The sequence below is a fragment of the Sebastes umbrosus genome, chromosome 2 (assembly GCF_015220745.1).
Source record: "Sebastes umbrosus isolate fSebUmb1 chromosome 2, fSebUmb1.pri, whole genome shotgun sequence".
NCBI classification, from domain to species: Eukaryota; Metazoa; Chordata; class Actinopteri; order Perciformes; family Sebastidae; genus Sebastes; species Sebastes umbrosus.
In genome coordinates, this window is record NC_051270.1 from 20,469,538 (window position 1) to 20,497,452 (window position 27,915).

At 38.8% G+C, this 27,915-nt stretch overlaps 2 protein-coding genes across 3 annotated transcripts in view; both read left to right on the top strand.

Annotated features, from left to right (window-relative positions):
- Positions 1 to 5,057: 5,057 nt before the first annotated feature.
- On the top strand, positions 5,058 to 20,577 carry itgb6 (integrin, beta 6). 2 transcript variants are annotated; one of them, XM_037751995.1, is made up of 16 exons: positions 5,058 to 5,307; positions 8,149 to 8,218; positions 8,996 to 9,075; positions 9,300 to 9,498; positions 9,586 to 9,832; positions 9,939 to 10,107; positions 10,224 to 10,385; positions 10,576 to 10,671; positions 10,936 to 11,025; positions 12,313 to 12,447; positions 14,182 to 14,599; positions 14,673 to 14,895; positions 15,372 to 15,466; positions 18,618 to 18,734; positions 18,814 to 18,980; positions 19,949 to 20,577. In XM_037751995.1, exons 2-16 carry the CDS (start codon positions 8,164 to 8,166, stop codon positions 20,045 to 20,047), a joined length of 2,352 nt encoding a protein of 783 aa, XP_037607923.1. In that variant the 5' UTR covers positions 5,058 to 5,307; positions 8,149 to 8,163; the 3' UTR covers positions 20,048 to 20,577. The 2 variants fall into 2 exon arrangements, with proteins under 2 accessions (XP_037607923.1, XP_037607916.1); XM_037751988.1 differs by lacking the exon at positions 5,058 to 5,307 and having other exon boundaries at positions 8,041 to 8,218.
- Positions 20,578 to 23,381: 2,804 nt separating this feature from the next.
- The window catches only part of pla2r1 (phospholipase A2 receptor 1), a 31,128-nt gene continuing 26,594 nt past the window's right edge, over positions 23,382 to 27,915 (top strand). The window contains exons 1-3 of the mRNA XM_037751950.1: positions 23,382 to 23,529; positions 26,160 to 26,540; positions 26,679 to 26,852. Of these exons, the coding sequence (XP_037607878.1) occupies positions 23,382 to 23,529; positions 26,160 to 26,540; positions 26,679 to 26,852 (703 nt within the window). The remainder of the gene's footprint in view (positions 23,530 to 26,159; positions 26,541 to 26,678; positions 26,853 to 27,915) is intronic.

Genomic DNA, 27,915 nt, shown 5'->3' on the forward strand with positions numbered 1-27,915 from the left:
TGCAAGTTTGAAGATTTTAGAGATTTAAAAGTGTTTTCCAGCAATTTAGGTTTGTACTTTCTTACACTGAGGGTCCCAGAGAGACAGATTTAAAAACAAAAAGTTGAAATAAGCATCAGAGGCCAAGATATTCTGACTTTAAAATGCCTCGTCTGGGTCAAGCGACAGAAGTGTTGGATCCCACAATTTTTCACATAACCTATTTCTTTTAGATCCTCCCTTCCTGATAAAAGTTTGCAACTTTGAATCTCTGCATCTCCACTTTGTAATCCTGACTTTCCATTTAAATTTCTCCAAACCCAAGCCAAGATAACCCTTCATGAGATCAGGGGTTTGTTTTTATAGATTGCCCTCCAGAGCTACAGAATACATTATACAAATGTTCTGTCACATGCTGAGTTGTAGGAAACGGATCTTCATGTGTTAAATCGGTGACATGCCCCTTTAAGAATTTAAACAGGCAGAGAACGAACCACATTTCACTAATCCACAATCAATAGCAGAACAAAAAATATATATATATAAGAAAATAAACTGCAATAAAGAGATACCTGGTCCCGACAACCTCAAATCCTCTGAGCATGCAATAAATATCCATGAGACACCTTTAAACAAGACTACCGGCAGCAGAGGGCGCTGTGAGCCAAAGCTGTCCAGCATATTTGAAACCAAAGCTAATTTTCAAGCTTGGATATCTTTTTGTATGTCTGATCTTATGCATGCAACTTATGACGGATCAGATGAGCAACAAGTGCAACATGTGTGTGCTCATGCCCCAGCCCTCTCCTGCACTATTTCAGGCTCACAGCCTTTGTAGTTTCACTCTTACACCGGATCTCCCTTCTTAAGCTCAGACTTAGCGCAGCTGATCCCAGAGACATAAAGGCACCATGCCCCCATCTCTTACCAGTCAAGGGGATCAAGATTAGCCATCACACCCACTGTCAGCCCCCCAACACATCACCCATTCAACCCCAACTCCAGGAATATACATACACGTACTATGTAGCACACACACACGTCAATCAAGTGCCTATTGTAAGGGCATCAACCCTTTGAACATAAGATACAGGCCGAGTAGAGTCCCTCTCTCTTTCCTCTCATCCGCTCTCTGTCTCTCTCTTAATTCTCCACAGCTGAGGGGACACATGGCACTGATCCCTTGAGAAGGCCCAAGGTCACACTCAGGGCACAGACGGAGGCCTGCTTCAGTATCCAGTATCTTTCATTCATTGTGTGATACACGTCAGCAATTCAACACATGGGGCGCTTCCTAAAGATGCAGACTGTTGCTGTTTGTTGCTCTCAATACTGTCATTACCAAATTATTTCAGAGGTGTTAAAAAGAAAATAACCAAAAGAGTATAAATTCAGTTTACTGCAGTTAAATATACAGTATAGGGCTTTATTTAATAATTATTTTCATTATCGATTAATCTGCACAATTTCTTGATTAATTGTTTGGTCGATAAAATGTGTTTGTTATCTCACTGCCTGAGTAAATACAGGTGCTGGAAAATACTGTACTTAGGTACAAATTTGAGGTACTTGATGTACAGCTTCAAAACATATGAAGACCTTATAAAATATGTTGCTTTGTGATGAATAAAACTGTCCAAGAGTTTGAGGATTTGCTGCTATTTCAGTTAAATATTTTATTAATAATATAATAAAAATAACTTTTAGGTTTGGACTGTGGATTGTGAAGGTGTCACCGTGGGCTCTGGGTAATTGTGACAACATTTCTCACTATTTTCTGAATTCTTACAAACCAAACAATCAATCAATTAATTGAGGAAATAATCAGGAGATCAGTCCATAATGAAAACAATCATTAGTTGCAGTCCTATATAAAACAGTAAAACATAGCTCCACCTCAACCATTAAATCATGCTTTTACATTAATGTATTAGTAATAATAATAATCAAATGATATAATATTATAACAGTCACTGGGGACATTTTTCTGCATTATAAGTACTTTTACTGTCAATACTTTTAATTTCAGTATATTTTCCTGATTATACTTTTACGTAAAAGTAAAGAATCTGAATACTTTATGACCTGAACAATACAAGTTCGGATCTGAACTTGGCCTGATAAAGTATCACTATTGGTCAACATATTGTCTGCTGCATAAGCCTTGTTATAAAAACACCTATGTCTGAACATTAAGGCCATCACTGTAAGAACCATGTGGGTTAACCAGGACTTTATACTGTATAGGCCTAGTGCATTGCTGTAATCTGAGTATTAGGATGGCAATTAGAAATGCCCCTGTTTGGTGTTAAAATACTATTTCAAAGCACCGGTACACAGACAGCTCCACTCTTACAAACAGTTACCCTGCAATTGAATGTTATTGTGGTTATAACCATTTAAAATATGAATTCATCCTAATATTCAATCAGTGATGCTATCAAAAACTGTGGCCAATTTCTTTATCAGAAAGCCTTTACAACGATTGATTTACTGCTGAAAGCAAACTTAAATAAAATGTCCTGCAGACTGTAACATAACTGCATAATTTTGGGCTATTATGTAATTCTTGGTTTTCCTAATGTAGTTGAATACAACGCTTCATCAGAAATATATCAAACAAAAGAGATTAAAGGTCACACTCAAAACAAGATGTCACTCACCAGTTCCTGTTATTTTAACAACACAGTTCCTCATGTTTAATCACTTTAAAATACTGTATAGCAGTCAATACAAAGTCATTAAACAAAGCTCAGGTATAAGCTGCTTCTAATGTGTTTATCTTTTCTTATCTTCTTCTAGTACATTCTTGCAATAAATGTCATATTGTCACTGTCTAGTAAAAGATCATGTATATGCAAATGTAATAATTTTACATTTTGTTAGGTAAATTTAAGGATTTAATGTTTTTTTATGGGTTAAGAAAATGCTCGTACTTCTTAAACAAAATAAATAATAAAAAAAAATGTCGGATAATTTGAAAAATGTTTTGTCACAATGCTGAAAACTGCGTTGCTTTTCCGTCTTAGCTCATGAAAAGTGGACACATTATTTTGAAAGATATACATATGAAACTGCTGCAAGTCTGTCAATCCAGGAAGAGGGATGGCTCCTCTGTTGCCCTTCCTGAGATTTTCTTTTTTTTTTTTGTTTCTTAATGAAAGGGTTTTTCATGTGGAGTAGTGGCATGTCGGTCCACCACTTTGGTCCAGCCTGAATTATCTCAACAATTATTGGATGGAATAATATTTGTAGAGGCATTCACGAACCCCAGATGAACTTCAATGATTCTCTCACTTTTTCTGTAGCGACACCATAAGGATGACTTTGTAGTTCTTTATTGAAATATCTCTGCAATAATTGGGTGGATTGTTGTGAAATTTGGTATCCACATTCAGAGGCTGAATTGTTATAACTTTGATCTCCTGACTTTTCATCTAACAGCATCATCATCTAGTCAGCATTTCATTTTGTTCTTTACTTTGGTTTATCACCAAATACCTGCAAAACTAATGACATTCCCATCAGCCTCAGCTGTACTTTTAGTGCTAAGCAGCAACTATGTGCATGATAACACTCTAAACCAGGGGTGCACACACTTTTTCAGCATGCGAGCTACTTATAAAATGACCAAGTCAAAATGATCTACCTACTATAAAAATACAAAACATATATTTATTTATAAATATATTGAATATTCTTTATATGTACAATATATGTTGGTGTACCTTGCATAACTGCATGAACCCATATTGTACAATATAACTGTACATTTTTTGTCATTACCTTACTCTGATGACTTGCACTGAATGGAATCAGCCATGGATGCATAGTCCGGACAGTAGCTGCTGATAGCCAGCCTCAAGCACACTTCCAAATGATCATCAGTCAAGGTGGAACTGCATTTGGACTTAATAATCTTCATGTGGGAAAAGGCTGACTCGCATAAATAAGTGGAGCCGAATAATGCAGTCAAGGAGGTAGCACATTTCCTCATGTTGAGGTACTTTTCCTCTGTGAGTAAGTTCCAGAACTGTCCATGAGCCCTGGACTTAAGCTGAATGTTAGCTTGTAGTGTCAAAATCTCATCCTCCACTCCAGATGAGTTCAGGTGAAACAGTGTTGCAATTTTTGATGCAAGTGAATCAGCCTCAGCATCTTCCCGAAAAGGGTAGCACATGAATGTAGCGACTGGCTCCAGTAAAACAAAGTCTTGAAAGCGTCTGTCAAACTCTGACAGACAGTTCTCAATCTGCTCTGATAGGCTGACGTCTATTTTTAAATTTTTTAAAATTTTTATTTATTTTTTTTAATTCCATGCGATCTACCCACACTACCTTTGCGATCGACCGGTAGATCGCGATCGACGTATTGGGCACCCCTGCTCTAAACCAACACAATGAACATGGTAAACCTTATACCTGCTCAACATCAACATACTAGCATTATTATTGTGAGCATGGCAGTAAACTCTTAGTTTTTATCTAAACCATGGGTCTAAGGATAGAGAGTGTTGCATGTTGTACAAATTGTAAAGCCCTCTGAGACAAAACAGTGAGATTTCTGAGGTATGTAATGTTCAATTGTTTTATAGCGTAGGCCTATGCTCTATTACTTTGTTCCACTCACATATTCATGTATGCGAACACCTGCATTCCAGCCATACTTCTGTAAGAAGGAGGCAGTATTACAGCACTGGCACTCCCTCTCTCGGCTCCCACCTCCTCCTCCTCCTTACTGCAGGAAGTAATTGAACTTGAGCAAACATGTGCACGTACACACACACACACACACAATCCAGACTAATCACAAAGACCATTACTTTGAGTCAGGAGAGTTGTGCTGCAGTTCAGCTTTAGCCTCTAGAGTGCAACACTATCACATCAGTCAGGTCGTCGTCTCTTAATAAAGAAACCGGCTCCTGAGGAGGTCTCACAGCCAGCAGTTGTTACTGCCACTCATTATCATCTCAGCCTCCCCCTGCACACATGCACACACGCACACACACTGGCAAGTTGAAGCTTGTGCAAACACCCACACATGACCCCAGTATGCAGGCACACACACTCACTCACTCACTTCCAGAAGCATACACACACACAAAAGCACACATGAGCCAAGGAGCATGGGCAGCAGGGTCACCCTAGCGCCATGCTTCATAAAGGGCGCCGTTACAATAGGTTTACTGTTACTCTGACGACTGCTGGGATACAATAGGACTGAATGTACTGGCCTCCTGATGCTCCTCCATTTCTCTCCATTTTTCACTTGATGACAAGGAAGACAGACTGAGACGAGACAGCATGATATCAGAGGACGCCCCTGAAGGTGAGTTGGCTCATTGCAGGGTTAATGTGAACCTCCATTTCTATGCATAGTAAACGTGTGGTGCTGAGAGAGAGGTATGCGGGAGAGTAATTTATGGATTGTTGAATTTCTGATGAGGCAGATACTCTTTAAAAATCCTGTCATGATGTACTTCAAACGCCACTGTCAGATTTCCTTCATTTCCATGAAACATTCTGCAAAGGCAACCGGTTTTAAATTTAGATTAAAATCAGGTTGAATTGAGAGTAATATGGTGCAACTGTGGCACCTTATTACACCTTAAGGATCATCCTTTGATACAGGACATGAAATCACCTGAGAAGTTACAAAAAAATGGTGTTTGATTGCATCACGCTGAGATATTTCTTGAGAAATTCAGAAAATAATGACAGACGAGGAGAGGAGAGGAGAGGAGAGGAGAGGAGAGGACAGATTGGCAGACACAAAACGAGATGCAAAAGAGGTATAGCCTACATAAAATGGCAATTTCCCAGACCGACACTTCAAGAAGGCTACTGGTTAAGGTGGATCAAAATACAGAGAGCTGAGGAGAGAGGGGTGTCATTGAGAGAAGAAAGGAGGAGACGAAGAAGAGAGGGATTAGTATAAGAGGTTTGGAGGTGGGGTTTGGTTTGGGGTGACAGATGGGACTCACCCAGATCCAGAGGGGTGTGGTGCTGAATTGTGAGATTCCTCTGAGTTGGGACAAGCAGCGATATTTGCACTGCAGCTGTCAATGATTCAACACCTACGCAGCTCCACCCTCCTCCCCCTCGTATTATACACACAACACTTGCACACACTCATGCTCATGTTTCATATCTTGTGATTGGCCTGCATGCTTGGTTTTGTCCTGAGTCAATCGTCAAGTTGAAAATATTCTTGAGAGACAATGATTCATGTGCTTGTGTCGTTAAAGATTAACGAATCTTCTGTTATGGTGTCTGGGCTATAGGGGTATACAGGCTGTATTTGCTCATGGTGTGGTCTGTCTGTATTTTATTATTCCTCTTCAGTTCAATGATTAAGCCATTTTATTAGAGTGAAGCTTAATTCGAGTCTATTACATCGTTGCAGGGGATGGGTTTGTGAACATGACCTACTCTCGCTCTCAAAGCCGGAAACCAGAGAGTCTCAAACTTCTGATGTCATCAAGTATAAAGTCTGGAGCTGCTCCATAGACAATGAATGGGAGACTGATTTTGTGGACTCACAAAATGTTTGTTTTCTTTTTTATACCCCAATGAGTTTTATTCTATTGCAGTGTTGTCAGTTGTGAAACAGAAAATGTTCCCATATACTCAGAACATTCCTCTGTGTGCTCTCAGTGTCATCTTTAATATCTCTCCCAATTCATTGTCTATGGAGCAGCTCCAGACTTCATACCTATGACGTCACAAATTGGAGTTTTAGCACTCTAGCTTTTGGATTTGGGAGAGAGTTGTTCATGTTTACTCAAATCTTTTGGGCTGTCTTAGACCATAGGAATAACATATGTGTATATGAATTTTGAAAATGGGCGTAGTTCCCCTTGAAATACAGACGTATTAACAGCTACATGTACTTAAAGTATTAACAGTAAAAGTACTCATTCAGCATAGAAATGTTATATTGTTACATAAGAGCTAGTTTTAAAGGTGCTCTATACACTATTCAGAGCATTAATATAGCAGCAAACAACGATTTGCTATTGAAAGGTATAGAGGAGTAATGTCTACCTGAGCAGAGAATGAAGTCACATTTACATTTACAGTTTACATAGCCGGGCCAGCCGTGCGCACCTTTTAGTGCATGTTCGTGCATGTGAGCGTGCCCCACTGGCTAGCTCATGGCCGCTGCTCTGAAGCATAGCCCCCCAGGTTAACACTTTTAGCTCTGTCAGCACCGTTGCGTTTGTTTTCACCGTTAGCGCTGTTAGCTGCGAGCTGTTTAAGACTATACAACATAACAAAAAAAATAAATGAATAATATACAGTTGCAGGAAGAGGCAAAAAACCCACTGCGCTTATCTGAAGCCTCCACCTAGAGACAAGATTAATATAAAGACATAATATGACTACATAATAGTGATAACAAAACAATTAGGACAAGATATATATAATAACAACAATAAAAATACAGTAATATATGATGGCCCATTTTACCTGACACCACCCACAATATTTAGGCTTAGTCTCTTATTTTTATTATTTATCCCCATTTTTTCTCTTTGCTCTATATCATTCAATTCAATTCAATTCAAACAACTTTATTAATCCCTCTAGGGGCAATTTAAAACTTAAAAACATTGATAAAACATAGTGACACACAACAACAACAATATATGTAAGCTAAAAAAAAATATATTAAACAGGACCCAAAACGATTACTGATGTAAATTACACTAACTTATAAATAAACAGTCTGAATAAGAACAACAGAAGGATTGTTCTTATGTTCATTTGTTCTGATGTTGAACTTGTTTAATCTGATAAATGTTCCTCCTTGTACTCTTTATCTCGTGTTATTTATGAGTTGTGGATATGACTAACTGTGTGGGAACAAACCTGATTCATTATCAGACTATGAACTCTCGAAAATAGATCAGTTTGCGGTCTTTGGTTTCTCACCTGGACGGAAGTGAACATAAAAGGCAGCGCAGGTAAAGGCAGCCTCCTCTGCCTCCTCCTCTGCCTCCTCCTCCTCCTCCTCCTCTTCCTCCTCCTCTATCCAGGTAGTGCAGCTCCTCACCTCTCTGTAGTCCACTTTCGGCCGAGCAGAGGAGGCATGACGCTGGATATGTTTCACTCCTGTAACTATGAGACAACTTGAGATATTCTTCTTCTGTTTCTTCATAACCAGGAACCTCACGGACTAATGGGGCTTATTCTGCTGAGCCTGATTCTTCGGTACTGGATCAACACCGTGGAGGGTGAGCACAAAATCACAACACACCTTTATAATGCGAAAAACAAAGAGTAACAGTTACTCAAGAGCAAAGCCACAAATGCTGGTTTGGTATTTATGACTAGTGTTTCATTGGGAAAAAAAAACGTTTTATGCAAGCAAAGCAGTTTTATTATCTTTGCATAACTGCACTTTATCACATGTTAATTAAATCTTTAATTAAACTCTTACTTTTCATTTTTTTTATCAGGTACAAAAACTTAACACAATTTTAAACATTTTTTTTTATAATCCAGATCTCTGCAATATATCCTTGATGCAATATATACCTCAAATGCAACTTTGTTTACATTTTATTTTATTACATCTACCCTACCTATTTTACAAGTGCAATTACCTCTGTTTACATTACATCTATTTTTATATTTTATACTTATAGTGTAACACTTCTGTTTATATTTATTTATTACATCTACTTTACCTGTTTTATTTACTTTATAACTGTGTGTGTTTTACCTGTTATATGTTTTATCTGCCTCGTTTAGTCTGGTCAAGTACTTGTTTTAAAGCACTGACTAGATGTGGCAACTGTGAATCTCGCTGTATTTAATACAATGACAATAAAGCTTTCTATTCTTATTATCTATGTATAACTGCACTTTATCACATGTTAATAAACATCTTTAATTAAACTTTTCAATTTTATCAGGTCCAAAAAACTTAACACACTTTTTAAAATTCAGATATCTCTGCTCGGTGTTGACACGCTCACTCTAACTCTGTGCTCTGTGTTCATGTGCAGGATCATGTTCAGCTGGCACTGCTGTGACCTGTGATGAGTGTCTGCAGCTCAGTTCTCACTGTGCCTGGTGCACACAGGAGGTAAGCAGCCCGGGTTGCATGTATGAAGACACACATATATAGGTAGATGGTCATAATGCATTTCAAAACGTATGGTTTTTGGGTGAGCAGGTGAGCAGAATGACATTACTTGCTTGGATTTTGCACCTGGTGATTGCAATAAAACTCATATTTTATGGCATGCCATAAAACAATCTTCCGTCAGCAAACAAGCACAACATGTGACCTTTTCCTTCACCTCTCAGAATTTCACAGACTGGTTTTCAGTCAGCGAAAGATGTGACACACTGGATATCTTACTAGAAGAGGGATGTGCCAGGGACCAGCTGCAGTTCCCTGTTTCCACAGGCCTGATCCTGCAGAATCGCTCACTCGGGAAGAAGACGGGCAACGTCAACAGCACACAGATCTCCCCACAGAAAATGGCACTCAAGCTGAGACCTGGTAGGGCATTTTGATTTGATGACGTGGTTTGATGAAGTGGTTCCTCGCTTCCAGACGAGAAATATTGAGGTTTGTTTTTTTGCACAGGCAGTGAGGTGACTTTTCAGGTCAAGATTCAACACACAGAGGACTATCCTGTGGACATCTACTACCTGATGGACCTGTCAGCATCCATGATTGACGATCTGGAGATGATCAAAGACTTGGGCTCCTCTTTATCTAAAGAGATGGCCAAGCTCACCAGTAAATTTCGAATGGGCTTTGGCTCTTTTGTGGAGAAACCCGTCCTGCCATTCATCAGCATCACACAAGAGGAACTGGCCAACCCCTGCAGGTACATCAACATTAAAACATGACCTTCAACAACATCCTCTCTTCTGATGTTTCACATTTCAGCATGAGGGAAGCTTACTTTGTTTTTGACTTGTGCTTTCTTGCAGCAATGTAATAGGCTTTACCTGCCTGCCAACGTTTGGCTACAAACATGTCTTGTCTCTGACGAGCAGCACCGACGAGTTCAATGAGATAATCCGAATGCAGCGCGTATCTGCAAACATTGATTGGCCAGAGTGCGGCTTTGACGCCGTCATGCAGGCAGCTGTTTGTGGGGTAAGATTTAGATTTTAAAAGATGTGAACTTAGATGTTGGTTTGTGATTCTGTCTTGTCAGCTCCATTATTTGATTGATGTAAAAAGGATGAGCAGCATAATGTGTCTCCTGATAGGACAAGATAGGCTGGAGGAATGACTCGATGCGTTTGCTGGTGTTTGTCAGTGATGCTGACTCACACTTTGGGATGGACAGTAAGATGGCCGGCATCGTGATTCCCAACGATGGCCAGTGTCACTTGGATGTCAACAACGAATACTCCATGTCCACAGTGCAGGTGAGTCCACAGATGTTTGTCTCTAGAAAGACTTTGTTTTTATATTTATGCGATAATAGTTGTAGCTCTTTCCCATTCTATGACCTCAGTTTCATGACATTCACTTCATGAGTCATTTTAGGGTCATCTGTGATGCATCGTCACGGCCTTGAAGCACATTCACTCTTGACATTCTCCATTTCTTTTCAAGGAGTATCCAACTCTTGGTCAGTTGATTGATAAGGTGGTGGAGAACAATATCTTACTGATATTTGCTGTGACAGAAGAACAGAAAGTCAAGTATAAGGTAACACCTTTATTCCATAAATGTATTCATTTTCCAGGTCCAAACTAGAGAACTGGAAAGTGTTTGTGTGGGCACAATGTGTTTACTGAGGTTGGCATATTTATTCATGGAGCTGCATTCTCATTCAACCTGTTCGAACTAGCCCTCTTTTCTCCCCTCAGGCTCTTTTCTGTACTTTTCTTTGCTTTCAGGACCACAAGCCAAGTCTGCCCACATTGCTCACCGTGACTTTAATGTTTATCTGTTGTTGTTGTTTTTTCACAGAACTATGCAAATCTCATACCTGGCGCCACAGTTGGAGTCCTGGCAAAAGATTCACGGAACATCCTGGAGCTGATTATAACAGCATACAAGGTAGATAAACAGTCTTGGTGATCTGGACGTGCGGGTAGGCTGCATGTGTTTGTGCTGCAGGCACTGGTCATAAGAAATTAGACAGAAAATACCTGCCATTATAAAAGCAGTAAAACTGTGTTAAATTGAATTGAATTCAGTTATTTGACATCTAAACATTTCAAACAACACACGTATGAACATAAAGCATGCATGATTTAACCGTCTGTACATCTTATTTTTTCACAGTCAATAGTCAGTATCTCTGCCTTCTCCATTCCTTCTCAGTCTCTTGCTTTTCCTCTTTCGTTCTTTCGTCTATTACGTTTTTCCCCTCTACCAACCGGTTCTTTGCATCAGCATGTTTGACAGCAAGTCTCTGCTTGTCCCAGCTGTTTGATCTGCTCGTCCCTTCTGACTCTGACTTGCTCTTTCTTCCCCCACTCTCTCTCTCTCTCTATCTATCAATCTATCTTTCTTTCTCTGTCTACTTCTTGCTCTCTCCTTCTTCTGTAAATCCCCCCTGGCGGCAGTGACTAGTGGCAAGTCCTCTAATTAATTCATCAGCTATGTCGTTTACACCCACTTTTAGACTCTGCCACGTAAACCACACTGGAGAGAGGAGTCCTTGTTATCACACTAATAGTTGTGGTTTTCAAATGGAAATAAAAAACAGAGGGTTATTTAGTGATAGAAGACACATGATTAGTATTTATACTTACGTGTGATTTAGGATTAATGTTTGTTGCTCAGTGGATAGATATTTTAGCCACCCTGCTTTAAATTCTCTGCAAAATATTTACTGAATAACAGTCTTTTGAATCTGTTTTACCTACTCTCTTTTACCTTAATTCATCTTCAATTGGGTGTATCCCATGTGTTTTCTCCTCCTTAGCAACGCTGAAGGCATAGTACAATTACAGGCCTACAGGAAACACACAATTAACCCCTCCGTTAGCACCCAGACAGTCCGTCACAGAGTTCATTAGACAGACAAACACAGTGTTTCCTCCAGCTGAGGTTAGCTCTCTCCCTTTCCTCAGGTGCTTTGTACAGCACACCTGGGAGGATGACTCATCTAAAAAGAAAGAGCTAGATAGGTGGTTTCAAACTGTTTCAGCACGCTACAGGTCAGCGAAGGGTGAAAGTGTCATTCCACTTAAAGCCCCGGAAATCCCACTTCAAGATAATAGAAGTCAATTTTTATTTTGCTATTTCGGGGAGGAAAACCTTTTGTTAAGTACCAGATCTGAGCTGTCAATTGCATTTCCATACAAGGTGCTGAAATATATTTGTGCTGTTTTCCAGGAACTGCGTTCAGAGATCGAACTGGAGGTCCTCGGAGACACAGAAGAGCTCCAGATGTCCTTTACAGCCATTTGTCCAAACGGGAGCATCCTCCCTGATCAAAAACGCTGCTCCAACATCAAACCTGGAGAGACGGTCAGTTGTTTTGCTCTAAGCTTCTCTTTCTCTGCATTTCTATAACGCCTTTCAAACAGGCTAGCACAGTTCAAAGTGCTTTCTAGGTGACTGACAAACTGATAAGAGTGTTAAGACAGTAGAAAGATAGGAACAGTAAAATAATCAGACACCAAAAATAAACAAGAAAAAAAACATAGAGATATAAGATGATATAAATTGTATATAAAAATGATAAAAGTGAAATTGAATAAAAATGATAAAGTAAATGAAACTACAACAACAAAGTGAAAAACAATAAAAGATGAAAATCACATGATAATCATAAAGCAGTCAAAGCAAACACCAGGCTAAAGAGGGAGGTTTTAAACTTAATTAAAGATATCAGTGCTTCTGCCGCCCCTCTCCTTTTCCTGTTTGGAGCATAAAAGTGAAGAGCTGCTGCACGGAAGGCTTTTGTCCAACACTTTCTAAATGTTTTGTGACAGAGGACTTGCGGGACCTTAATGGTTCATACATTAAAGGCATTTCAGAGAAGAGTAATGCAAGACTGTCGATTTGGACCACTGATTTATGGAGTAGTAAAATCATTTGAAAATGAATACAAGAACTTACAGGCAACTGATAAACAGACTTTAAAATAGGTGTTTGCAGTCTGTCAGAGTGCTGATGAATGACTTGTTTAGGTAAACCAGATAGGAATGCATTACAAGCATCAAGCCAGTCAGTGTTTCTCAGAGAGAGATGGTTTACGGTTTTCAGATGATTAAAAAAAAAGTTAATTTGATGACATTCACTACGAAAGTCAAATATGACACCAACTTTTCTTTCCTATTGGCCTAGTAAATACAATTGTGAGGCCATTTTCTTCATCTGAGGCTTAGCACCTGTGATTAATTGCTCAGTTTTCTCCCTTTTGAAACGTAAAAGAGCATCAATGTGTGATCAGGATACATCACAACATAAAGCTGGATGTGTTGATAACCGATTAGTCTCCAACGCTCTCGAGTTCCAACTTTTCAAATGTGATGATTTTCTGATTTTCTTTCTTATGTGATAGTGAACTGAATACCTCAGTTTTGACTGTTGGTTGAATAAAACAAGCAATTTAATGACATCACCTCGGGCTGTGGGAAAATATAATGGACATTTTTTTTCTATTTTCTGATATAGTATCGATTAATCAAATTAATCGATAATTAAAATAATCATTAGTTGCAGCACTAATTTTATCTTATGGTTTAAGTTGGTGATTTTTGTGAATTAAAATGATAAAGCTGAGGATATTATATATTTTTGTATTGGTATCAAAACCTACAATGCGGTTGTTCTTCTCTCAATAGTTTCGGTCTTCTCTCCTCTTTAAAAAACAATGCAATTTAAAAATTGGGTTACAAATTCAAAATTTCATTTTTTAAATATGCTAAATAATTTCCTAAAATAGTTGGGCACTGTAGTTTTTCGTAAATGTCACTCAAAGAGGAGTGAATACTGCATTTGTTTGGGAGTATTCTCAGAGGTGGATGAATACACATTTGGTGAATATTTATGGCAGTAGGCTGGTGAATGTGGGCAAAATGAACTACAGTGCTCACATTCTTCACAATGTATCATCCAGTGCAACAGTGTGGCTCATTGATGTGTTTTAATAGATGTGTGACAACAATGGAGCTCTATGACAAAGAGGAATAAGCTTGTTATGATCAGTTCATTGTTAGTTGTGGTCTTTTTATAGACTTCTTCTTTGCTCCTCAGGTAGTGTTCAACGTGACTGTGGAGCTCCCAGGATGCGTGTCTGGAGTTCGCCACTTCTCCCTCAAACCAGTGGGTTTACAGGACAGTCTGGAGGTGGAACTGGAGTCTCTTTGCTCGTGCGACTGCCGGCAGCCTCCTGAAGCAAACAGCACCCGGTGCACCGAGGACCAAGGGGCTTTTCAGTGTGGCGTATGTGTGTGTCAGCCGGGGTTCCTGGGAGCAGAGTGTGAATGCAATGAGGAAAAGGTTTTGTTGAGCAACTGCCTCGCAAGCAATGAGTCTGAGATATGTAATGGACAGGGGCAGTGCTACTGCGGACAGTGTGTGTGTCATGCATCCAGCTTTGGACTCATCTACGGACAATACTGCGAGTGTGACAATTACTCATGTGCTCGCTTTCGTGGGGAGCTCTGTGGAGGTGAGTAATGATGAATGTGATACATCATTCACATGCTTTTTGAGTTGTTGCTTTAGTGATTTTGTGCTTGTAGGCCACGGGGTGTGTGACTGCGGCGAGTGTCACTGTGAAAGCGGCTGGACCGGAGAGTATTGTAACTGCAGCGCCAGCACTGAGGCGTGCATGTCAGAGGATGGCGCTCTCTGCAGCGATCGGGGGAGATGTGAGTGTGGCCACTGTGTCTGCTCTGTACCTGGAGCATCTGGGGACAAGTGTGAGAAGTGCCCAACATGTGGAGACGCCTGCAGCTCTGCAAGGTGAGAACACTTTGATGCCATCAGCTCTTAGTAGGATGTAATGTAGAGGCTTTTGTCAGCTTTACCTCTGTAATTGTTGTTTCTTTACCTGAAAGATATAAGATGTTGTCTCCTTGCGCCACATGATCCGTCTGTTCTTTTGAGTACAGGCCTATCAGGTTCAGGTCCCCTTGTTCATATGTGTCTACACCCTCCATGTGACATCAAAAGATAGCTAATGTCCCCAACACAGCACCAGGAGATTGCCTTGCTCCATTGTAAAGCAGCTGTCAGGGCTAGAGCCATTTGATACCACTGTTATAGGTTATAGAGAGCGAGCAAAGCCTTGGGAAAACTGTGATAAGTGACCAATACTGTGATTTCTTTGTACTCACTGTCAGTGATTGAAGCCTCATTAAAACTTAGCTTCCGGAGAGGTATTGTATCATCTCTAAGGAAAACCTGACCTTTTGTTGTTCCACTTGTTTTAACACCAGGATCTGTGTAGAGTGTCACCTGCAAGATAAGGAAGATGCCGAGTTGTGTGATCAAAAGTGCAGCATCCCTAAAATTTCCATCAACACATCTGCAGGTAAAGGACTCCACAATCCACATGTTCTGTATCTGAGAAGCAGCACTGCTTTAAATATGATGCACGTCCTATAGAAATGACTGAATATAGTACAGTTTCTTTTCTGCACTTATCTTGCTGCTTATATCAAGTGTAGGGTTGGATAATATGGTTTAAATCATCATTGAGACTATACTGTAATATTGATATCTCCTAACATGGATCACAATATGTTAATGCATGCAAAAATCAGACATTAAATAAACTGTTTGACTGTCAAACAAAAACTTAAATCATCAATTTTATTCATTTTTGAACTGGAGCGTGCTCCGATTGATCAGTTTTGAAAAAGGAAATTTTACATAAAATTACATGATGAGATCAAATCATCATGATATGATTTCCCTGAAGTTTGATAAACGATCATATTGAATTGTGGCCCATTCAGCTCTTGTATAGTATATGTCAAAATTATCAAATTTAGAATTTATATACAGACGTAGGCAAAGTTGTTGGTAACGTTCCGTTAAAGAGAGAAAACCCCACAATGGTCACTGAAATAACTTGAAACTGACAAAAGTAATAATAAATAAAAATTTACTGAAAATGAACTAATGAAAATCAGATATTGTTTTTGAATTGTGGTTCAACAGAATCATTTTAAAAAAGAAACTAATGAAACTGGCCAGGACAAAAATGATGGTACCACTAGAAAAGATGTAAAATAATGTGACCATAGGGACATATTAAACTAAGGTGTGTCCTGTAATTAGCATCACAGGTATCTTCAAACTTGTAATCAGTCAGTCTGCCTATTTAAAGGGTGAAAAGTAGTCACTGTGCTGTTTGGCATCATGGTGTGTACCACACTGAACATGGACCACAGAAAGCTAAGGAGAGAGTTGTCTCAGGAGATCAGAAAGAACATTATAGACCTTCATGTTAAAGGTAAAGGCTATAAGACCATCTCCAAGCAGCTTGATGTTCCTGTGACTACAGCTGCACATATTATTCAGAAGTTTAAGGTCCATGGGACTGTAGCCAACCTCCCTGGACGTGGCCGCAAGGGGAAAATTGATGACATATTGAAGAGACGGATAATACGAATGGTAACCAAAGAGCCCAGAACAACTTCCAAAGAGATTAGAGGTGAACTCCAAGGTCAAGGTACATCAGTGTCAGATCGCACCATCCGTCACTGTTTGAGCCAAAGTGGACTTAATGGAAGACAACCAAGGAGGACACCAAATCATAAAAAAGTGAGACTGGAATTTTCCAAAATGCATATTGACAAGCCACAAAGCTTCTGGGAGAATGTCCTTTGGACAGATGAGACAAAACTGGAGCTTTTTGGCAAGTCACATCAGCTCTATGTTCACAGACGCAAAAATGAAGCATCCAAAGAAAAGAACACTGTACCTAATGTGAAACATGGAGGAGGCTCGGTTATGTTATGGGGCTGCTTTGCTGCATCTGACACTGGGTGTCTTGAATCTGTGCAGGGTGCAATGAAATCTCAAGACTATCAAGGCATTCTGGAGCGAAATGTGCTGCCCAGTGTCAGAAAGCTTGGTCTCAGTTGCAGGTCATGGGTCCTCAAACAGGATAATGACTCAAAACACAGCTAAAAACACCCAAGAATGGCTAAGAACAAAACATTGGACTATTCTGAAGTGGCCTTCTATGAGCCCTGATCTAAATCCTATTGAACATCTGTGGAAGGAGCTGAAACATGCAGTCTGGAGAAGGCACCCTTCAAACCTGAGACAGCTGGAGCAGTTTGCTCACGAGGAGTGGGCCAACATACCTGTCGACAGGTGCAGAAGTCTCATTGAGAGTTACAGAAATCACTTGATTGCAGTGATTGCCTCAAAAGGTTGTGCAACAAAATATTAAGTTAAGGGTACCGTCATTTTTGTCCAGGCCAGTTTCATTAGTTTGTTTTTTTAAATGATTCTGCTGAACCATAATTCAAAAACAATATCTGATTTTCATTAGTTAATTTTCAGTGAATTTTTATTTATTACAGTGACAATAACATCTAATGCCATTTTGGGCATGGACTGTTTTTTTAAATTCTCGTGCATTGGGACCTGAAACTTAACAAATGGCCTCCACAAAGCAAAGAGTGTCCATGTTTGCTTATTGCTTGTTATCCAGGTTTGTTGATAACACACATTAGCTGAGGAGTGCTCAGCTTTTTGGCAGCCAAACCTGGATGTCTGCAGGGTTTCTTGGAAGAGATTAACAAGGAGGATTTTTCAAAACAGTCCTTGACAATGATATAACACTGACAGCAAACAAGGTCAGTAAATCTTCCCTCTGAAGAATCTCCAGCAGGTTTCATGTCTGAGCATGTTGATATTCATATTGCACTGGCAAGAAATTAAAGGACATAACTTAGGATGTGATGTGAGCTAAAACATGCAAAATAAGCGATAAATAAGGTAAGCCTCTTAAAGTTAAAATAAAGATCTTCAAAATTAAAGTTACAGTATTAAGTTTTCATCCAGCAGCCAAGTTTTGTTCTTACATTTTGTATTATTATGTTTCAAAATCAACCTTAACTCTATACAGTATACACCTGTCTTTTAACATGATCACTTACCTGTATTGTAAATGCTTGTTGTTGCTGGAGTTTGTTCTCTCAGCTCAGTGTTTTTGATAGTGGTATCAACATAGGGCCATGCTAAGTTTCCCCATGGGTCAGAGATTTGGAGGAATGCTGACCTGCATCGACTCGGGTGTCTCTCTGAAGCCCCCCCTCTCTAACACAACACCATCCATGTCCATTCAGGCAGCCCTGGACAATGGGGAACATATTATTTACCTTGTCGTACAGGCAGAGCTATTGTAGTGCATGTGAATGGCCAAAGGACCCCGTCTTCCTTTATAGAAGAGATTATTTTAAACCCGCTATACTTGTGCAAGCTGAGAGGTATATCTGATTATCACAGAGGATTTTCAGGCTTCAGATGTGAAATACAATGGTGTGGTCCACACACACACATGCACACACACCAGATTGTAGTCTTTGATATGGAAATCACACTGACAGCACAACAGAGGCGAGTATATCCTTTTACATTCTCAGCACAATGTGGAAAGGGAAGATGATATACGATGGATTCATGCCTTCCTTATGGATATTTATGTTCACATTTCCTCTCAGATTATGACAAGAGCCCCTCTATGCAATGCAAGCTGATGACGGAGAATGAGTGCTGGATCTCATTTAATGTGGTAGGAGATGAGACGGGGACAACTGCCTATGATCTACAGACGTACGGTAAGTTTTACAACAGTGTAGGAAACAGATGAAACAAAAGGTTGGGTTGAGTCTCATCTCATCCTCTATCCTGTCCCAGGTTGCCCAGAGCCTCCCGACATCCCCATGATCATTCTGGGGGTCTCCCTTTCCATCGTGTGTATCGGCCTGATCCTGCTGGCTGTGTGGAAAGTGCTGGTGTCGGTCCACGACCGCAAAGAAGTGGCCAAGTTTGAGGCAGAGAGGTCAAAGGCAAAATGGCAGACGGTAAGATAAATGGCTGGTAATATTCTATATTTTTCATGTTGTCAACAAATCCCATGAAAACACCGAAACCAACAATTAATTGATCCTACTTACAAGCCAAAACCTTATATAGCTTAATCTTCTGTGCAATAAACCTCCACTGCTGTCACCAATCTACTCTAATGTAAATAAAATATTGATAGTGCAACATGAAAAAATATATATTAATGTATTTTCCCTTCCTATTATTATTTTTTGTCTCTCTTCAATTAATCATGCTCTAAGTTTTGGAACTACAGTTCCCATAATGCTTTGAGAGATGTAAACAGGAAGTATAATGCTGCCAAGGAGTCAGTTAGTAAGCTGTAGGCTACAACATTAACCCTTTTTTTTTTTAGCCTATGTATTTACATTTTTGGTAAATTGGCACAATTAAAAGTATTCCAAATGATCTATTAGCAGTTCCTGTTTGAAATAGTGTAAATCACACCGATCTAAAAATATGTCCATCATAGCTGTGTGTTCAAATTTTGAGTTATGGCCCTGGCAATTTGGCACTCATTTTAAAGTTAACCCCTAAACTTAATTTCCTTTCACCTCATCTACAGCAAAAAAATGAACAACAAAAGCACTATTTACTTTTCTTTGAGTAACATTTACTAAAAACTCGGGTGCCCGGTTGATTTAGGAAATACTGAGCCTTTTTAGAAAATAAAAGTATGTGTTTGTGACCTTTTAGTGTCCTTTTAAAGATTTACATTTTCAGTGGGAACAAATGGGTTTGTGGGACTACAAGCCACAGACAGGCTGGTAAGGAAGGGAACGTTGTTGGTCTTTGTCTTTTCATGGTAATTATTGACAATAAAAATATAAAATATCCTTTAATCTTTAATCTTCTGGTGATAATATTTTAATGATCCATGGTTTCATCTTGTTAATTCCAAGTGATTATGAATGTTAATTTGTGTTTTTTCTTTGTCTCTCTTCAGGGGACCAATCCTCTGTTCAAAAGCTCAACGTCTACATTCAAAAATGTAACTTATAAAAACACAGAGAGAGAAAAGATCATTACACTGGATCACTACTGATGATAAACTGGACATCTGAATGCACTTAAGTGTGTGTGTGTTATAGAAATAGTATGGTGTGTGTGTTTGTGTGTGTGAGTGAGTGTGAGACAGAGGGAGAAAAAATTGTACTAAAATATTTTATATTTGTTTTTATACGAATCTCTGTGTTGATTCAGAGATGTTATAACACAGTAGACAACACTGTGAACAGACAAACACTACATGATGAATTTGCTGCTTTAAAAGTGCACTGTCGATGTACTGTTAAACACTGCACTTTCCTGATGCATGATCCTGCAAACGTAAATGTTTGTCTACTGTAACATGCAGCTTTGAAAGGAGGAGTCTACACTACGAGTGGTCTACTACTGAAAAAATATTTGGTTTATTCTAATGAATGTAAATATACAGGTGGATTTTTACGATTTTTAAAAAAAATACTGTGTTTGTTGTTTTATTGTAAAGAAAGGCTGAGCCTTCGATGTTGATAATTGAGTTTTTTAGTGGCATGGCACATAAATAAAGTTGAATTTTGACTTTTTGTGAAATGACTTTCAGCATTCAAGGATAATTATATGTTACAATGTAAATCCCCTGACAGTTATTGATTAGATCTGGCGTTAAGAAACCCAATTTAAAGTTTATTTTGTTTACATTGGGGCTGTGAAGTCTGTTAAAGAGAGTCATCCCTTTATTCTCTCAATCCAGGCCATGACAAAGTGCATTATTTTACTCAAGAACTGTACTAAGGTACTTGTACTTCACTTGAGTGTTTGCATTTTCTCCTTCTCCACTCAAGGCTAGATTACCAAACCAGACAAACTGCCCTGGGGCCCTGAAACCCCAGGTTCACTATGTCAGTTGTTTATGTGGGTAATTTGATTATTAACTAAAGTACTAAAGTACTAAAGTACTAAAGTACAAGATTAGCTGTGTCCTGCAATATTACATACTCTCATGGCCCCGTCTTTTAGAAGGGATGTGTTAATATGTATTTCTAACAACTTCATCATTCTGTGCTTTATTGTGCTCAAATGGTACATTTTTCTAAATACAATTGTGTTTCATTGAATTACCACATAAAGAAAAGCTGGTGTCAGATAGTATTCTGGTGTAAGAGTACTGGTAGCCTATATAAATTATACAAATATACTACAGCTGTCATCTATAGTGTGCTGTGTGCACCGTACTTGATGGGAACTTGGAGGCAACAGCCTGTGAAATGGTTGTATAAAGTCTTCTGACATCATCAGGATCACCACAGATTGGAATTTGAAAGATGTGTGCAGTCAGACGGTGGAGGGGTGTAATGAAAGATGCTGTTGACATTATGGTAATTTGTAGGATCCAGTGTTTTTGGAGCTTGATCAGTAAGGATGTTTTCTATTCTTGTGAAAACCCCCCAACTTTATGGAAGGTCAACACTAAATTGCTGCAGCAATACCACATTGTAAAAATACTCCATTACAAGTACAAATCCTGCATTGAAAATGTTACTTGAGTATAAACATGTACAGTAAGTATTATGAGCAAACTATGGACTGTTTAAAATAATCAATGCAGAAACATTTACCATGTGAGTGTTATACTACAACATATTATTGATGTTTTTTTTAATGTGTAAGTAGAGTTTTACAATTTTACATTTTTTTTTCTAGTTAGTCGAGGTGGAGCTAATTGTAATATTTCATATACTGTTGACAGAGTAGTTTATGGCAATGCATCATATTTTACTTATTATTAAGTTCATAATATAATTTGCAGGCCTATGTAAAATATTAATTTGTAAAGTAACTAGTACCTGCTATAGCTGTGAGAATAATGTCTATCTATCTATCTATCCATCCAGTGGTGGAATAAATAATAATACAATTTCACTGAAGTAAAAGTAAAGTATAAGCATTACTTTCCTCCACTCTCATATGCTGTTGACTGAGTAGTTTATTACAATGCATCATATTTTACCATATTATCAAGTTCATCATATGACTTGAATGTAAAATACAGTATGAATTACACCTGAGTAGTAATAATGATAATGATAATGATATTATACAGCATTGTGCAGTTATTGTCAGGTTTTGGTGTGTAAGTGGTCTACTGGGTGGTCTACGGAGTTATATGTATGTATGTATGCATGCATGCATGCATGTATGTACTGTATGTATGTATATATGTGTGTATGTATGTATGTATGTATGTATGTATGTACGTACGTACAGTATGTATGTATGTATGTATGTATGTATGTATGTATGTATGCATGTATGTATGTATGTATGTGTGTATGTATGTATGTATGCATGCATGCATATGTTTGTATGTATGTATGTGTATGCATGCATGTATGTATATATGTATATATGTATGTATGTTTGCATGTATGTATGTATGTATGTATGTATGTATGTATGCATGTATGTATGTATGGAGTTATGTATGTATGCATGCATGCATGCATGCATGCATGTATGTATGTATGTATGTATGTATGTATGTATGCATGCATGCATGTATGTATGTATGTATGTATGTATGCAAGTATGTATGTATGTGTATGCATGCATGTATGGATATATGTATATATGTATGTATGTGTATGCATGCATGTATGTATATATGTATGTATGTTTGCATGTATGTATGTATGTATGTATGTATGTATGCATGTATGTATGTATGTATGTATGTATGTATGGAGTTATGTATGCATACATGCATGCATGCATGCATGTATGTATGTATGTGAGTATGTGAGTATGTATGCATGCATGCATGTATGTATGTATGTATGTATTATGTATGTATGTATGTATGTGAGTATGTATGTATGCATGCATGTATGTGAGTATGTATGTATGTATGTGAGTATGTATGTATGCATGCATGTATGTGAGTATGTATGTATGTATGTATGTATGTATGTATGTATGTGAGTATGTATGTATGTATGTATGTATGTATGTATGTATGCATGCATGCATGTATGTATGTATGTATGTATCCACCTATATTTGTTTATTTATTGGAGCCTTTCTTGTTCAGTCTAAATAAAGTTTAGTGTCTGTGTCCCAGTGAAAACAGTCCGCAGCAGCAGCAGGAATGCAGCCTGCAGCCTGCAGACCTCCAGCCCTCCAGACCGGAGAGCAGCAGCAGCAGCAGCAGCAGCAGCAGCAGCAGCTCCTCCGTCAGACGTGACGTCGCTGGTCCCCCGCTGAAAAACTTCAGTCGGCACACAAAGTTTTCTATGAAGGAAAAAAAAAACATCGAGAGCCCAGAAATCCTCTTTCTCTGACCAGGAGCCTCGGTATGTGCGGACATTTGCACATCAGCACTGCATCCGGCCGTCGAAATGTTAACACAGTTGTATCGTTTCATCGACTCTCTGGCTGTTGTAGCGACTGTTTGTGTAGCAGCAGTGTTGTTGGCGAAGAGCTGCGCGTGTGTCAGCGAGCAGGACGATGAGGTCCTGGAGAAAAAACAGCTCATGGAGTTTTACAGTAAGTTGAATCATCTGGCTGCAGATCTGCTGCTTCTTGTTTTAATGTTGTAATCACCTCCTGCAAAATAATCCCACACTATACATGTTTGGTCCTAACATGGTAGATCATTATATGGAGTTGTGTGTGTGGAGCAGAATAATCATTACAACATGTTGTCTTTGTGTCTGAAAGTGACTGCAAATTAAACTATTCTTCAGTTTCCTGGCTGACCCACCTAAACTATCTTAAAGTCCTCTAGATGGCCTCTGGGCCACAGTTTGGATCACATTACCATAACAGTGATTTTTTTAAAAAATTATTATTATTATCTGTTAGTCAGAAGCTGAAGGTGCAAGTTCATTTTAACAGATTGGAGTTTGAAAGATGTGTGCAGTCAGAAAGATGCTGTTGACATTATGGTAATTTGTAGGATCCAGTGATTTGGGAGCTTGATCAGTAAGGATGTTTTCTATTCCTGTGAAAAAAAAAACAACTTTAGGGAAGGTCAACACTAAATTGCTGCAGCAATACCACATTGTAAAAATACTCCATGACAAGTATAAATGCATTGAACATTTTACTTGAGTTTAAGCCATCTTTTAGAAGGGATCTGTGTTAATATGTATTTCTAACAACTTCATCATTCTGTGTTTTATTGTGCTCAAATGGTACATTTTTCTAAATACAATTGTGTTTCATCGAATTATCACATAAAGAAAAGCTGGTGTCAGATAGTATTCTGGTGTAAGAGTACTGGTAGCCTATGTAATACAGCTGTCATCTATAGTGTTCTGTGTGCACCGTACTTGATGGGAACTTGGAGGCAACCGCCTGTGAAATGGTTGTACAAAGTCTCCTGTGGCTCTAGAGGAGCTTTTCAAAGTCTGAAAAAGTAACCCTGACATCATCAGGATCCCCACAGATTGGAGTTTAAAAGATGTGTGCAGTCAGACGATGGAGGGGTGTAATGAAAGATGCTGTTGACATTATGGTAATTTGTAGGATCCAGTGTTTTTGGAGCTTAATCAGTAAGGATGTTTTCTATTCTTGTGAAAACCCACAACTTTATGGAAGGTCAACACTAAATTGCTGCAGCAATACCACATTGTAAAAATACTCCATTACAAGTAAAAATCCTGCATTGAAAATTTTACTTGAGTAGAAACATGTACAGTGAGTATTATGAGCAAAATATGGACTGTTTAAAGTACTCAATGCAGAAACATTGACCATGTGAGTGTTATACTACAACATATTATTGATGTTTTTTTAATGTGTAAGTAGAATTTTACAATTTTACAATTTTTTTTTCTAGTTAGTCGAGGTGGAGCTAATTGTAATATTTCATTTACTGTTGACTGAGTATTTTATGGCAATGCATAATATTTTTTACCATATTATTAAGTTCATAATATGATTTGCATTTTGAATTTAATGTGCTGTCCCCCAAAATTAATTAATTATTGAAAGTAAACATTATGAATCCTCCTGAATTGAAATCTGAATAAGGAAACATGCAGATGGTTAACATGTGATACTGTTTTGCAATAGGGCTGAAATGATTAGCCAATTCATCTATTAAATCAATTAAAATGATAATAGTCACAAGTTTATAAAATAATAACATCAAACATTCAGTGATTCCAGCTTCTCATGTGTGATAATGCTGATTTTCTCTGTTTTATATCATTTGCATGTTGAATTAGAGCTGAGATAATTGATGGATTAATAAAATTGAGATAATTATTACAATTCTTATAATCGATTAATCGTTACAGTTGTTCAATCAAATTAAGAAAAGACTAATTATTCTCTGGTTCCAGCTGTTTTTCTCTGTTATATAATATAATTGTAAATTAAATATTTCTGGGTTTTGGACTGTTGGTTGGATAAATCAAGCAACTTGAATGTCACCTTGTGCTGAGAAATTGTGAGAAAATTTCTGATATATTTCTATACTAAAACTTTTAATTGATTAATCAATTAAATAATCAAATGATTATTTAAAAATTAAAATAATCGATTGGTACATTCCTAGTTTTCCAATTGCATCTCACCATTGTCCTGATACTCATTTTGTCCAGATCAGATCCGATTCGAACACACAATATGATATGTGTATGTTAGTATTGTGGTAGTTCATTTGAGTATAAACACAGGGGACGGATGTACGGACAGTGAAAATACACCCCGAACAAACACTCTTGTTTGTCTTCTCCAATATGCAATATTGACATGAGGAGAGAGATCATTCCTCCAGCTGTTTTCATCACAGCCATTTGTATACAGTCAGTATACATCCTCTTGTTTTGTTAGAGTATCCAGTTACACAAAGACTTTTATTCATTTTGGAAGATAAAAGGTTCCCTCTGGCCTTCATCTAGTTTCAATATCGCTCTGTTTTGGTGGAGAAACATCTATTGAAGTTGGTTGAAGCTGTATTCTCACTTTACTTTCTGAACTGACGTTATCTAAGATCTTTTATGCCATCATACATTGACATCTTTTTTGTTCTCACTAGACCAATCCATCCATCCTCCCCTCTCTGTGTTACACATTCACATCAACTCTTCACTTCCTCTCCTATGTCTCTCACCCCACTCCTCTTCACATCTCCACCTCCTCTCCTCTCCTCCATCTCTCTCCAGAGAAGGGTCTGTTTATCCTGGAGAACGAGGCGCTGAAACGCTGCATCACCGTGGATCGCTCCAACCTGGTGCTGGAGGACTGCGAGCGGCCCACGCGCCGCATGCTGTGGAAGTGGGTCTCCCGACATCGCCTCTTCAATTTGGGCACCAGCACGTGCCTGGGCCTCAACATGTCTGACACGACGCAGCCTCTCGGCACGTTTGAGTGTGACATGGCCCTCCCTGTGCTGTGGTGGCGCTGCAACGGATACATGCTGTATGGAGCGTCCCAGTGGAAGGTGTCTGCAGCCGGACGTTTGGTGGTGGTTAAGAAAGACTCCTATCATGAGTGGAAAAGGTACAACACCCCCAGAGAGGGGCCCTGCGCATATCCATATGAAGGTAAACACCTGAAATATCCTGACTTATCTAACATTTGTCACGCTTGCGCAACACAAAGCAGTCATCTTAGTGACTCTCTGACTTGTCTGCACAGGGTGTTTGTCATTTAAAATCACACTAGGTGTGTTTTATTTGCAGATATACACACTTTGTTGGGAAATGCACATGGCATGCCCTGCGCTTTGCCCTTCAAATACAACAACAAATGGTACTCTGAGTGCACGACTGAGGGGCGCGAGGACCATCTTCAGTGGTGTGCTACCACCACTCGCTACGATGAGGCCGAAAGATGGGGCTTCTGTCCGGTGCAAGGTAAGACGGACACACAGATGCACCAGAGTAAGAAAGGAACATGAGTACATACACTACATGGCCTGAAGTATGTGGACACCATCTGTTTCAACATTGTAATGCACAAAGCGAGGTCCATAATGAAATGGTTTTCTGAGTTTGGTGTTGAAGGAGTTGACTGACCCTGAACTCAACCCCATCCAACACCTTTGGGATGAACGAGAACGCCAACTGTGAGGCAGATATTATCACGCAACGTCAGTCCTCAACTTCAGTATTCCTCCGGAGTGGAGGCTGTTATAGTAACATATTTATGGTTTTGAAAGGAAGTGTTCAAGGATCACATAAGGCTGTAATTGCCATATAGTGTATAAATACAAATTCAATTTGTGTCACTGAAATTTGTTTAATTAAAGGGATAGTTTGGGTGTTTTGAAGTGGGGTTGTATGAGGTACTTATCCATAGTCAATAGACGACAGTCGGCACACCCCCAGTTAGGAGAAACAGCCAGGAGTACCAGCACAGGAGCAAAGCAATGTACTGCTGTGGACGGGTTCCGGCAGCAAAACATAGTCTCCTAAAAGAAAGACCCACATAAGTAAATCCACAGCAGTACATTACTTTGCTTCCGTGCGGTAACTTCTGTCTGTTTCTCCAAGCTCGGGGCGTGCAGACCGCAGTCTACTGTAGGTAATAAAGTGACTATGGATAAGTACCTCATACTGTACAACCCGACTTCAAAACACCCAAACTATCCTTTTAAAACTCATAGTAAACCATACCTTTTAAAACTTTAAAAATATAAAACAATATCTATCAGGGCCTATTGGTTAAGATGCATACCATATACTGTGATCACAATGATCACAAAATTAAAAAAAAAATCTACTTATTAGGGTCTATATCAGCTAAAATTTCCCAACCAGACTATAAAGAAAGTTTTGCCGATTTTATCTGACTCAAAAAATAATAATAATGTAAGTAATGTCAGTGACATTTGGGTGCCTCCTCATTTTTCCATTGACAGTCCATGGTTGCCTTTCACACCATGATGCATACACTCCTACCACCTGGAGACGATGT